The 13,824-nt window shown below is 39.4% G+C and overlaps 2 protein-coding genes across 2 annotated transcripts; one reads left to right on the top strand and one right to left on the bottom strand.

Annotated features, from left to right (window-relative positions):
- Nucleotides 1–303: 303 nt before the first annotated feature.
- On the top strand, nt 304–976 carry LOC131050794 (major allergen Pru ar 1-like). The gene is made up of 3 exons (XM_059212976.1): nt 304–484; nt 674–733; nt 822–976. The coding sequence occupies exons 1-3, from the start codon at nt 304–306 to the stop codon at nt 974–976; spliced, it is 396 nt and encodes a 131-aa protein (XP_059068959.1).
- A 10,475-nt stretch (nt 977–11,451) lies between these two features.
- Nucleotides 11,452–13,130, bottom strand: LOC131050803 (uncharacterized). Its single transcript, XM_057985080.2, has 2 exons — nt 12,885–13,130; nt 11,452–11,871 (listed from the first exon to the last, which is right to left on the bottom strand). Exons 1-2 carry the CDS (start codon nt 13,041–13,043, stop codon nt 11,452–11,454), a joined length of 579 nt encoding a protein of 192 aa, XP_057841063.2. The 5' UTR covers nt 13,044–13,130.
- Nucleotides 13,131–13,824: the final 694 nt, after the last annotated feature.

Below are 13,824 nucleotides of genomic sequence, written 5' to 3'. Positions count from 1 at the left end.
CTAAGGATATATTTTGTTTTATCTACGGCTGCTTCACCAAGAAAGTCCAAAGTAAGCCAATATTAAATAAACGACATAAATAGCCGACTGAGAAATAAACAAACATCCACACCATATGATAATTAAACGACTGAGAAATCCCACATTCCTTTGACTCAAATATCAGTTCATACGAAACAGTAGTAGAAGACGAATAACTCTATCAATACAATAGATTCGCTCATACACCACACCCCAATACACTCCAAAAGGAGGCAAGTGTTTGTAAGGAGATTTGTAGTAGAAATCTTTAGATAAGAGGAGATGGTGGCAGGAAGCTATAGTATTGAAATAGAGTCTCCAGTGGATGCAAAAAGGCTGTGGAATGCAACTCTGGACATCCACAACTTATTGCCAAAGCAAGCCCCATGGATCATATCGGCTATCACACTTCTTCAAGGAGATGGAGGAGTCGGCACCATTAGACAAGTCAACTTCACTGCAGGTAAGATTTTAGTTATAAATACATTGTGCAGGTTGTTTACATTCAATCCTTGGATATTAATCAGACACTGTAAACTTGCATGATGTTTAAGTTGAGGAACATGTGATCAGATAACCATTTTTAGATGGAATTATGGTTCAAAAGAAGTAGAGATGTTGTTATTAATATGATATACAATTTTTATTGCAGCCAACACAGATTTTAGCTATGTGAAAGAGAAAGTGGACTTAATTGATGAGGGCCAATATGGTTTATGGTTTTAGCCATGTGGAAGGAGGAGTGTTGGGAACAAAGGTGGCCTCAGTAAGCTACAAGATTAAACTCACCCCTAAAGCAGGGGGTGGATCCATTTCAGCTACTACTCGCAATTATGACAGCCTCCCTTTTGTTCCATATGATGAAGCCAAAATTGAGGAGATCAAGGCCAACAGCTTTGGTTTGTTCAGGATACTGGAGGGATATCTTATTGCCAATCCCACTTTATACTGCTAAAAGCATCAGGATTCCCCTCTTTCTCAATGGCAGCAGCGCCATTTGCTCAATAAGAAATGTGTGCATCTCATAATGATAAAAATGCCAGGATTCCCATCTTTCTCATTGGCAAAATAAGGGTGTATACAGGTGTTAGCACTAAACATGAAGTGCAACGTGGGAAAATGAAATTGTACAAGCCTGTCATTCCCTAGTTATCACTTAGGTACTCTTATCTCATACTTATCAATTCATCAACCAAACCTGAAATCATATCAATATGACTTGAATTTGGTAACAATTCCCAAATCATTTCAAACTTTTAGAGTTAGCTTTTATTTGTTTTCATCTGAGTTGTTTTCTTAAAGAAAAAGAAGCATTATCACACCCATGGAGGGGCAAGCTCTACTATTAACAGTGCATACCCTCCTGCACTAAGTGTTGTTGGCTAGAATTGACCAATGGAGTAACATTATAATATTAGTGAGCAAAGGATATTATTCATCTCTTGGCCAAGGTTGTAGTTTTTCTAGTTGTATATTTTATTGAACCCAAGGAAGTTTGTTGAGAAAGCTATTCAGATAAATTAAAATAAATTCCATCATGCAAAAACTAGTTAGTTATATATGAATGCCACTAATGCCCTCTCACACAGATGCCAATTAAGTAGCAGTATAAATAGAGAAGGCAGAGAAATGTCCAGTTATTGCAGTTTTGGTATTCTCAGTAATGTTCTTTTACAAGAGGAAAAATCTCTCTCTCCCATTGCTCATAGACAATTTTCATTTGTTGCATGCACAACCTTTCATAATAAATGTGTTTAAGCGCATGTCAAGAGCTCAGTTTGGTGGATGCTAGTTCAATTCTTTGTTGTTTTGAACTTGGTCAATCAGCAGATTGTTAAAAGCTGTGCATAAAAGTAGAAAGTGCAACACTCCTCCATAATGCAATTGAAATAAGATTATTTATATATATAAAGAAATGGCATGCCATTCTAACATAACAGCTTGTTCGATTAGCAAGATTAAAAGCAACAAGCAACAGTGTAAAGTTATAATTACATTGTAGTATTAATTAGTAAAATATTAAAATGAGAGAATAAAGGTGTCTAGAGACTAAAACAAATCAGGTTATATCAATTGAATTTAGCATTAAGGATTCAAGTCTAAATTAAGTGAATGTTCACCTTCAAGCAAAGAAAGTCCTTTCTTTCCCATCCCAAAGAACTGCAGTAGTACAATCATTAAAATGAAAGCGTGGAAAACAGATTAAGCAAAATTGATGCATTGAGCTTGATCCTTGTTATAACTTGTAGATTCATTCTTAAAATCTGCAACAAGATTTTGAGTTTTTCCATGTACCCACAAGCTGTGATTCATAAAGTGGATTTCTTGAAGCAAAAGAAGATATACCAATCACACATCCACCAATCTGCTCACTATTATATCTGGTTCATACCACTATTCACTATAGAGAAGAATTTTTGTAACCTTGGCTCATTTTTTTTCCTCATTAAAATTGTTAGAAATCAAAGTGTTCAAATAGACAAATGCAAACCACTGAGACTGCTGCTCAGTTTCCAATCAGACTGGGAATACAAAATAAAATGGAGACAGGCAATGTTTTTCTATTAACTCGGAAATAGTAAACATTTACAAAATAAACTTAATGCTGATTACAAACTTAAAGAAAAATAATTTAGCAGAATCTTTATTCTTTCAGATTGAATACACAGATCATATAACAACAATCATTAAGTGATATGCCCTCAAACATAGGCAAGATTTTTCAGATTGAATACACAGATCATATAATAAGAATCATTAAGTGATATGCCCTCAAACATAGGCAAGTCAAAGGCAAAAGTCACAAGATATGTAAGAGCACATAAGGGAGGCTCATAATAGAAGTGGTAATAGAGATATGGTGAATGAATCAGTGAGGATTGATGATAAAAACCCTCACATGAAATTTTTTTCTTCTAAGGTTGTGAAGATTATACATGAATTTGAAGTTAAAGATATATATTCTAACGGATTAAAGGCTATTAATGATTCTCCAAATAGAAACAACCTTAGTTTGGAACATACTAATATTACCAACTCCATTATGCTCTCCTAACCTAATTCTTTTCATGGAAAAAATGATGTCCATGTATTAATCTTAGACAAATGTAAGCATATGGGTGCTAAGGGTAATGGTAAAAAATAATAAGAATCCTATTATGATTTCCTCGTGTAATTCTAACACTATATAGGAAGGTAATGCTCAACTGACAATCTCAATCAAAGAATTAATAATGAAATTGATAAGAAAGGATGGAATAAAAAGGAGGGATGGAATAAAAAGGAGGGTCGGGGTTATAGGGTCTTTGGCTAATGGCTAATGATAAGATTATACTCCACCTTCTAGTGGGAACTTCACAGGGGTAAAGACTAGAATTGGCTAATGGCTAATGATAAGATTATAGAAAGAAATGCATTTCTAAACTAGAAGTTAGACTAGAATTGGCTAATGACTAATGATAAGATTATAGAAAGAAATGCATTTCTAAACTAGAAACTTCTCCACCTTCTAGTGGGAACTTCACAAGTGTAAAGACTAGAAATGAAATGACGAACACTTACGATTCTTGAATGGACGACGAACACTTATGATTCTCGAACGGATGCTGGTTGCTTTCATAGGCATCACTGGCACAACAAACTCGCTTGGAGGAGATTGCTCAGGAAGAGCGACGCCAACAAATCCTCCAACAGATGCCGGTTGCTTGCACAGGCATCACTGGCACAACAAATTCGCCTGGAGGAGATTGCCCGGGAAGACTGATGCCAACAAATCCTCCAACAGTACAAAGAAAGCAACCATCGGGAAGAGGAACGGGATGGCACGAGGCCAAGAATGAATTGAACCCTGAATCCCATAAGGATAGAGGAACATTCCATATTCAAATAAAGGTGTCATAATATTGACACAAGTTGTATCTGATGAAATGAATTAATAAAGGAGTGTTCTAGTTTTATATGTTGTTATTTATGGAAATGTACGGGAATTAATGCCCAACCTATTAAACAAAGATAGAAATAATAAAGCAGAAACGGACGAGTGGGAGGCCGAGCAGAGGACCTTGATTCTGGAACAACGAGTAGAACGTAGACGGAGGCTGAGGCAACTTGTCAAAGGACGACCTGCTGAGGGGTTGCCCAAAGGGAACCAAGGAGGTATCAAAGAGGGTGCAAAAGACGAGGGAAATTTCTACGCATTGCCAGAACACCGTAGGGTGAGAAGCCACAAAGAGTTTCTAGAGGAAACAAGGTTACGGAGGAATCTAGTCGAAGAGACCCAGGATCAGTTCAAAAACTTATCCCTTACGCCGTGAAGTGAGGATCACCAAAGGGAGCTAGGAGTGGGCGTGGGTGAGAATGAAGGGCAGGACAACCGTATGGCTGTAGGTGCGACACATGATAGGCAAAACACCGTACCCCCAGTCACCCACGCAGGACACACCACCGGTGCCGGAGGGAGCGGCACAGGGGCACAAACATAGCCACAGCCACCTCCGGGGAGATGATCCCCAGTGATGGCGGGCAAACAGAAGTTGCCCAAATTCAATGGAGATGGCAACGATGACCCCGTATGGCACTGCCGTACGTGTGAGACAATATGGTTAGCCAACGGGGTGGTTGACAAAGCGAATTGGGTGGTGCAGTTCCCTGCCACCCTAAGAGGGGTAGCCATTGATTGGTACTTTGATGTGGATAAAGTAAAGGTGGGAACATGGGATGAACTACAGAAAGCTTTCAAGACGGAGTTTCAACTCCTTTGAGATGATAATGAGATCGTGGCAGAGATATTAAGCACAAAGCAGGGAAAGCACGAGACAGTGCGGACATATAGTCGATGGTTAAAAGAATTACTAGGGAAGATGGAGAACCAGCTGGCTGACGGACTAAAGAAGCGATGGTTCGTGAAAGGGTTGCGGTCATCCCTGCGGAGAAAGATGAAAATTGTACCGCCCACCTCATACGATGATTCATACAACCGCGCGATGGATTTGGAAAGTGAAGGCAAAACATCGTGGAAGAAAAAGGACAAGTCCTCTGCAAAAGAGGAGTCCTCAGGAGAAAGCAACAATGATGAATCATCAAGTAAGAAGGTGCAAGCTCTTCAAAAGGATATTCATCGAATGTTGAAGGAATTTAAGAACATGAAAGGAAGCACGAGTAAAAACAAAGAGGTGTGGTTCACTAATTGTAAGGAAGAAGGCCACACGAAAGGCTCTTGCCAAAAGAAGGCCTACTGTGATATATGCTAGTTGATGGGGCATCCCACCAAGGAATGCCCCTACAACATGAAAACATGAAACCAACAAGTATTGCTTACGCAGGAACAACCAACTACATCAGGTGGTACTGATAGGTCCCAGGCGAACAACAATACAACATTAGGAGGCTACCGAGATAATAGATGGGGAGGACGAAACAACAATAACAATACAAGGAGCTAGATCCAATATGACTCCAAACGCCGACCGATGGTACAATGCAAAGTGTGCAACTAGTGGGGACACTTCGCTCGAGACTGCCCAAAGGGAGAGGCCACACAATATTTGTGCAAATGGTGTAGACTGGGAGACCATGAAGACGCCACCTGCCCGAAGTCCGGCGTCAACTTACTCAATATCGAGGAAACCAAAGAAGAGGAAGTGTTGGCTGTAACCCGCGCTCAAGCTGGACACGCAATGTGCCCAGACCCGGAGATGGAGAAGTGAAGGGTATGGGAAGCACGAGAAGAAATTGAGAAAGAGATACAAGAAAGGGTGAAGGCGAAGGGTACGACGAGTACTTCCAGTCGATCAGAGGTGTAGGAGGCTATACTAAATCAAATTTTAAAACTGGAGGTGCCTGTGAAGGTACACGACCTCCTCCAGATGATGCCTCAATTACAAACGTCATTGTTGAATAATCTCTCCCAACCACGCACCAATACCAACCATCGCACAGATGTTCCTGGGGGGTCTGCAGTAGACCCCAGGTTGCTAGCAGTTAACACTGGAAGGAACCTGACCGTTGTGGAGATGGGTATCCTTGGCACCATTCTAACCATACCATTATCGATGGTGGATCAGGAGTGAATGTTCTTCCAGAAGAAACTTGGCAAAAGCTGGGGAAGCCGATGTTGTGGCCATCCACATTCAATTTGTTGGGAGTAGATCAACATGGAATCAAACCCATCGGGACACTGATGGGCCAACAAGTTACCATCGGGACGCAACCCTTCATACTGAACTTCGTTTAATCCCACTAAAGAAAAAAGGGTATGATGCGATCTTAGGGAGAGGGTGGCTGGTGGCAGCCAAGGCCACCCACAACTGGAAGAAGAACACTTTGTCTATGGAGAATGGAGGAAGGAAGTTTATCATAGACCTTGGGACGCAGTTGGTTAGTGAGGAACTGGCATCATCTTCGGAATCAGAGGGTGAAGGAGAAGGCAACCTAAGGGACGAAGGACAGGGCTGCAAGGAGCCCAACGACGAAGGGATTCTCAAACTAGGGGAGTGCTTTGAGGATGAGACGCGGTCATTGAATAGGCTCTTCCATTGGCAGATGGAGGATTACGAAATGTTCCAGAGCTATAGGCTTGAAGTAGAGGAACTAGAGAAAGCAACAGAGGAGGTGTACCTACCGGAATATAGAGAATATTGGAAGGGAGACGCCCCAAACCTCGGTGACGTAGATAACCTGAAGATCATTTGTGTCGGCAATGATTGGAACCCTGTGTGGAAGGTTGCAGCCTTCAAAATCTTTATTATTCTTCTTCTTCTTATGTATGGGAAGGAGACCATGGTCCATGTAGAATTTGTGGTTCCAGGTCTTTAGATGGCCATTGAAAATAGACTTGCCACCAACGGGTCCAAATTGAAACCTTACCACAAGAAGCGTGCAGGGGACCTGAGAGGCCAGAAGGACACCCGAGAGTCTGGAGGGGAACTCGATAGGATGGAAGGGGACCTGAGAGGCTAGGCAGGTGACTTGAGAGGCACGGGAGCAATGCGGGAGACTCTCAGGCGAGGCAAACTGAGAAAGGGCGATCCCAGAGGCACGAAACTCGAGCTGAATCTGGACACTTAGAAATAAAAATCCGTACGATCTGTACGACAAAAAAAAAAGAAAAAAAAAGAGAAAACCACGGTGATTTCGGTGGAATCACCGTACGGTGGGACCACTGGCGGTGGAACCACCGTGCGGTGGCAACACCAACGGTGGATGCCACCATGCGGTGGATACCACCGTCGTCGTAAGGCATAAAGCATAGTCGAAGACATAAACACGTGCACACACAACAGCCCCCACCCAAACACATAAACACGCACTCCGCCCAACAATGCAACGCAAGCACAGGGAAGGCATGCGCAGCCATACACACCCATCCAGGAGGTAGTTAAGCGTTCAGCGTGTAGAAGGAGGTCCGTACGATGTGTATGGTAGATAGTTGGTCTTGTATTTCGTATGGGGTGATCCATACAATGGAGGGGTGTTGATCGCACGGGAAGGTGGTTGTACGATTGGAGGTGTCAGTGCTGTTGTTGACTGTACGGGGAGGTTGTATGGGCAGGGTGCCATCAGGGACATTACAATGAAAAAAAAATGACGACGACGACCAGATTGAAAAATCATTCTATGACATCTGGAGCTAGGACGTTGAAAATATTAGAGTGGAGAAAAAGGGTTTTGACATCTTAAAATATCACAGAAATGATGCGCGCCATGGACTTCCGTGTGGTTCTAAAGGTTGTAAATTGGTGTTGGTGGTAGGGGCGTTGCCCCAGACCCTGTGGGTGCGCTGCCCCTCAACCCCACTGGGGCGTTGCCCTAGACCCCTCTGGGGGCACTGCCCCTAGACCCCCATTTTATTTTTCAGCTACAATACACTTTTTGAGTTGGGCGATGGGCATCAGAGAAGGCATGGTAGGTGTTGGATTGTCTCGTACTGTGAGAAAGAAGCCTGAAGATCAACATTGGTGGAAAGCCATAAGCCGTAGAGGGAGACGGATTTGGAGGTACAAGCAGAGTCTGAGGGAAAGCATTGCAAAGTTGTATGGTACCAGGGAGTTATTCAGTTCAGTTATTAGCCTTTGGGGAGTGTGATGGAGGTTTTGAGGTGTCTCCTAGCCTTTGTGTGGCCACCTCCAAGCAAGAATGGTACGCTTGAGGAACTTGGAGTATGTCTCGGCTGGACGAGAGGTTGCCTTGGTGGATGCAGAGAGGGCTCGAGAGGAGCTCACCACTAGGTTGGAGGCAATACTAATGTGAGACATAGCTCAGCGTACCCAGGAGTTGGATGCCGAGAGGGCAGCACGGGTGGCTATCGAGGACAAATTGGCTAGGGAGACAATATCATTTGAGTAATAGTTGGTGGAGGCTGAGACTAAAAAGCATGTTTTGCAAACAAGTTTGATGGTAGCAGAAAAGGGTTTTCAAGCGAGGACGCAACAGGTGTATAAGTTTCGAGCTCGACTGGTGTAAGCAGTTCTGTTTAATGTCATCTCTATTTTGTATCAAGTCATCCGGAAATGACTTCTTTTCTTGGGGGGATGATGTTGCCAGGAATAGTCATTATGTTATGTTGTCATATTATGTTTATGCTGTTGTTGGTAATAATGAGTTACGACAGTCAGTCAGTTAGTCGTCCTGAAGGGTAGTTGGACGCGATGGTTGGTTGCACGCCTTCGGGTATTATATATTGCATACCTTTCCTTCGAAGTAGGATCATGATAGTCATGTCTGATGTAATGTTATAAGCACTTGATGTACATGGATTGTTGAATGAATATAAAAACTGGTTATTTAATATATTTCCATTATGTCCTATGCATTTACTTTCTGCATTTAATTGTTTACCGGATGAGGCAAACACACTTACGATTCTCAAACAGACAACGAACACTTACGATTCTCAAAGAATCCTATTATGATTTCCTTGTGTAATTCTAACACTATATAGGAAGGTAATGCTCAACTGACAATCTCAATCAAAGAATTAATAATGAAATTGATAAGAAAGGATGAAATAAAAATGAGGGTCGGGGTTATAAGGTCTTTGGCTAATGGCTAATGATAAGATTATACTCCACCTTCTAGTAGGAACTTCACATGTGTAAAGACTAGAATTGGCTAATGGCTAATGATAAGATTATAGAAAGAAATTCATTTCTAAACTAGAAGTTAGACTAGAATTGGCTAATGGCTAATGATAAGATTATAGAAAGAAATGCATTTCTAAACTAGAAACTTCTCCACCTTCTAGTGGGAACTTCATAGGTGTAAAGACTAGAAACGAAACGATGAACACTTACGATTTGAGTTCTCGAATGGATGACGAACACTTACAATTCTCGGAGAGTCCTATTATGATTTCCTTGTGTAATTCTAACACTATATAAGAAGGTAATGCTCAACTGATAATCTCAATCAAAGAATTAATAATGAAATTGATAAGAAAGGATGGAATACAAAGGAGGGTCGGAGTTATAGGGTCTTTGGCTAATGGCTAATGATAAGATTATACTCCACCTTCTAGTGAGAATTTCACAAGTGTAAAGACTAGAATTGGCTAATGACTAATGATTATAGAAAGAAATGCATTTCTAAACTAGAAGTTAGACTAGAATTGGCTATTGGCTAATGATAAGATTATAGAAAGAAATGCATTTCTAAACTATAAACTTCTCCACCTTCTAGTGGGAACTAGACTTGTGATTCTCAAACGAACACTTGCGATTCTCAAACGAACACTTGCGATTAGAAGATTCTCAAATCAAATGATAATTTCTTATGATTTCTATAAGACGAACACTTGCTAGAAGAAGATTCTCAAATCAAATGATAATTTCTTATGATTTCTATAAGATTAGGGGACATTGGTGAGGAGATGCCTAAATATTGATAAGAAAAAGGGGCATGTTGAGGAGATGCCGAACACTTGTGATTCTCAAACGAACACTTGCAATTCTCAAACGAACGATAATTTCTTATTTCTTATGATTTCTATAAAAGAAACACTTGCAATTCTCAAACGAACACTTGCTAGAAGAAGATTCTCAAATCAAATGATAATTTCTTATGATTGCTATAAGATTAGGGGACATTGGTGAGAAGATGCCTAAATATTGATAAGAAAAAAGGGGCATGGTGAGGAGATGCCTAAAACTTACAATTCTCAAACGAACACTTACGATTCTCAAATGAACACTTGCTAGAAGAAGATTCTCAAATCAAATGATAATTTCTTTATGATTGCTATAAGATTAGAGGATATTGGTGAGGAGATGCCTAAATATTGATAAGAAATGGTGAGGAGATGCCTAAATATTGATAAGAACAACGATGACAAAGATGATATCTTTTAAAAAAGGTAAAGGCTATTAATTTTATTCTTAAAAATAACCTCAAATTCATATTAAAAAATTTCTCAAATGAACACTTGCTAGAAGAAGATGCTAGAAGAAGATTCTCAAATCAAATGATAATTTCTTATGATTGCTATAAGATTAGGGGACATTGGTGAAGAGATGCCTAAATATTGATAAGAAAAAGGGGGCATGGTGAGGAGATGCCTAAATATTGATAAGAAAAAGGATGATAAAGATGATATCTTTTTAAAAAGGTAAAGGCTATTAATTTTATTCTTAAAAATAACCTCAAATTCATATAAAAAAATCTCCAAACAAATTAAATAAAATTATAAATCTCTTTCCAAATAGATTGAAAATTAAACTATATTTCAAATAATCTATAAACCAATAACTTTAAAATTCCAAACCACCTACAAGACCCAATATATACACCAATACATTATATAAACCAATAACTTTAAAATTCCGACCCAATATATACACCAATATATTATATAAACCAATAACTTTAAAATTCCAACAAAATTAAACTATAATCTCTTTCCAAGAAGAAAAAAATATCTTACAAATGTAAACTCAAAATCAAATTAAAAACATAAAAACATAACTACTTGGATACCCAAGTATTCCACCGCTTAAAACAATAATACTAAAGTATTATACTTAAAACTATTATACTTTAAACCTACAATTCTATTAATTAAAGAATTCTTAATAGTGTTGGCCATGATCAAAGTCTGATTTACTCACAACTTCATCTTGACATAATAATATGAAGGCCAACCACAAATTTCTACAACAAAAAAGTAGACTATGTTGATACTATCGATCTCTAGACTCCCTACATACCTCAAAATTCAGTGATGACGACAAAGGGGAAGGGAGCCTCCTCGTCCCTCCAACCGCTGGCGGAGCATCCTGGAGGCGGGAGTGATGCTTCCATCCCCACCACATTGAACACCCTCCCTAAGAATGCGCTCACCCCGTTCCAATGTCTCCTCCGCGCTTTCCATTTGCTCCTCGGTAAACTTCTCAAAACTATCAGGATCCTCAAAATATGCAATTGTCGTAACATAATTTGTCATATAACTCCAACGGCCTGCTCAGGAGGGACGCCGCTGCGGACCTGCTCAAGGCTCTCCTCCGCCCGCTCATACACAGCGTCCATCTCACCGGAGGTAGCCGGTACGGTGGACGACACGTCATCGCCTTCATACCCACGGCTGTCGGGCACCTCTTCCGTGCCCTTGACCTTTTCAAGGTCAAATGGGACTCCACAGGATAATTGCTCCCGGTGACTCCACCGCCGGGACTGCTGGTAATTAGGGTTTCCCACCGATATTTCCGTATGATGTAAGAATTGCTCCGCCTTTCCGCCGCCCGCTTCCTCTGCCGTGTGGTGGCTGGAGGCGGCGGACCTGTCGGCCTCCAGGTCCGTTTGTTCTCTCTCGGCGGCTGTGCTTTCACGCGCTTCCTCCAAAATATCCTTTTCGTTTTCTCTCTGCAAATTGTAAAAATCAAGGGTGAATTTTTGAGATGGAACGAGCAATAGAAATTTAGAAAGTAGTAAAGCTTCAGCTGTGAACTGCAATAGAAATTTAGAAAGTAGTAAAGCTTCTGCTGTGAATTTTGAATTTTTGTAACAGAAAAATGCAAGATTTGTGCAAAAGCTTGTATTTTGAAATGTGATATTTACATAGATTTTTTGTTTCTTGTTCTAGATGGAATGAACAATCGAAAGTAGCAAAGCTTCCGCAGCTCCGCTGACACTTTTGAATTTTTGAAAAAATAGGTAAGATTTGCGCAAAAGTCTGTATTTTAAAAACAGAAAATCTAAAGTAGCAAAGCTTTCGCTGACACTTTTTGAATTTTTGAAAAAATAGGTAAGATTTGTGCAAAAGTCTGTATTTTAAAAACAGAAAATCAAAAGTAATGATATTTACATGGATTTCTTGTTTTAGATGGAATGAACAATCGAAAGTCACAAGCTTCCGCTATGCATTTTGAATTTTAAAAAAACAAGAAGTAAGATCTATTTAATTTTAATTTAAGAAAATTAAAAGTAATATGTGATATTTAAAAGGATTTCTTGTTTTTGATGGAATGAACAATTGAAAGTAGCAAGCCCGCTGCACTTTGAAAAAATTCAAAACAAATAAATGAAGGATTTGCGCAAAAGTCTGTAATTTAAAAACTGAAAATCTAAAGTAATATGTGATTTTTACGTGGATTTCTTGTTTCAAATGGAATGAACAATCGAAAGTACAAAGCTTCCGCTGTGGACTTTGAATTTTTAAAACAAGAAAACGTAAGATTTGTGCGAAAGTGTGTATTTTTAAAACTGAAAATACAAATCAATATGTGAATATTTACATGGATTTTTTTGTTTTAGATGGAATGAACAATCGAAAGTATCCGCTGTGCACTTTGAATTTTCAAAACAAGAAAACGTTAGATTTGTGCAAAAGTCTGTATTTTAAAAACTGAAAATCAAAAGTAAGATGTGATATTTACATGGATTTCTTGTTTTAGATTGTCATCGCGAGGCAGGGGTGCCCTGACGCCGTGTTCTGCCGCACGAGCTCCTGGCTTTGCAATGGCGCAGTTGCACATCGCCATTATCTTCCTCGTATTCATATTCCACATCCTGCCTGCTGCCTGTCTTGCTTGCATTTTTAGTATTCTGATGATTCAGATTTACTTATCTTCGCCTGCTTTGAATTCCTTTCCTGTGATAAAAGCTGAAAGCATTAGCAAGATTTATGGCTATTTAAGGATATGTATGATCTTCCTCATTTCGAGCAGACTTGCCACGTATTTGCTCATCCACGCATCAGGTTCAGACGTTTACACGCAGGAGCTTCTCTTTTGTGTTGTGTCGGGTTGATGTTTTGCACTCCGAGTACATGCTTCTATCAAATTTCAGTTTCAATATCATCATTTTTAAAATAAAAGTGATTAAATTTTTTTTTTATGAATGATTATCTAATTTTGATAAATTTTGTTTTTAACATATTATTTCTAGTGTAATTTATATTAAAAAATACTATACAAAACTGAATCTTGAATTAGCATATTCATGCTATTTTTCATTTGCTTTGATATGAATGTTTAAATGCATTAAACTAGCAATTGCATCTTGGTGTGCTATGGGTATGCCGAAGAGCTGTGGAAGGTCCATGGGAAATTTTGGTCTATTTTTTGCATAAATATGTGTAGTACAAGAGGTCAAATGTACGCCATGATGTTTTTTGTGCAACAAAGGTCTCAATGGGAAGTGAAAGCTTAAAATAAACCATGCATCCACTTACAAGGATACAATATAATTGAAAAAAAAACTATGAATCAAGAAGATAATCAAGTTTCATCACCAATAGTCTCATGTTATACTTGTAATATGTTGATAGCAAGAGAGAGGTTGATATACAGTTAGAAAGAGGGATATATAGAGGGG

This window comes from Cryptomeria japonica, chromosome 2 (assembly GCF_030272615.1).
Source record: "Cryptomeria japonica chromosome 2, Sugi_1.0, whole genome shotgun sequence".
Classification (NCBI taxonomy): domain Eukaryota; kingdom Viridiplantae; phylum Streptophyta; class Pinopsida; order Cupressales; family Cupressaceae; genus Cryptomeria; species Cryptomeria japonica.
This window is presented reverse-complemented; position numbering and strand designations above follow the sequence as displayed.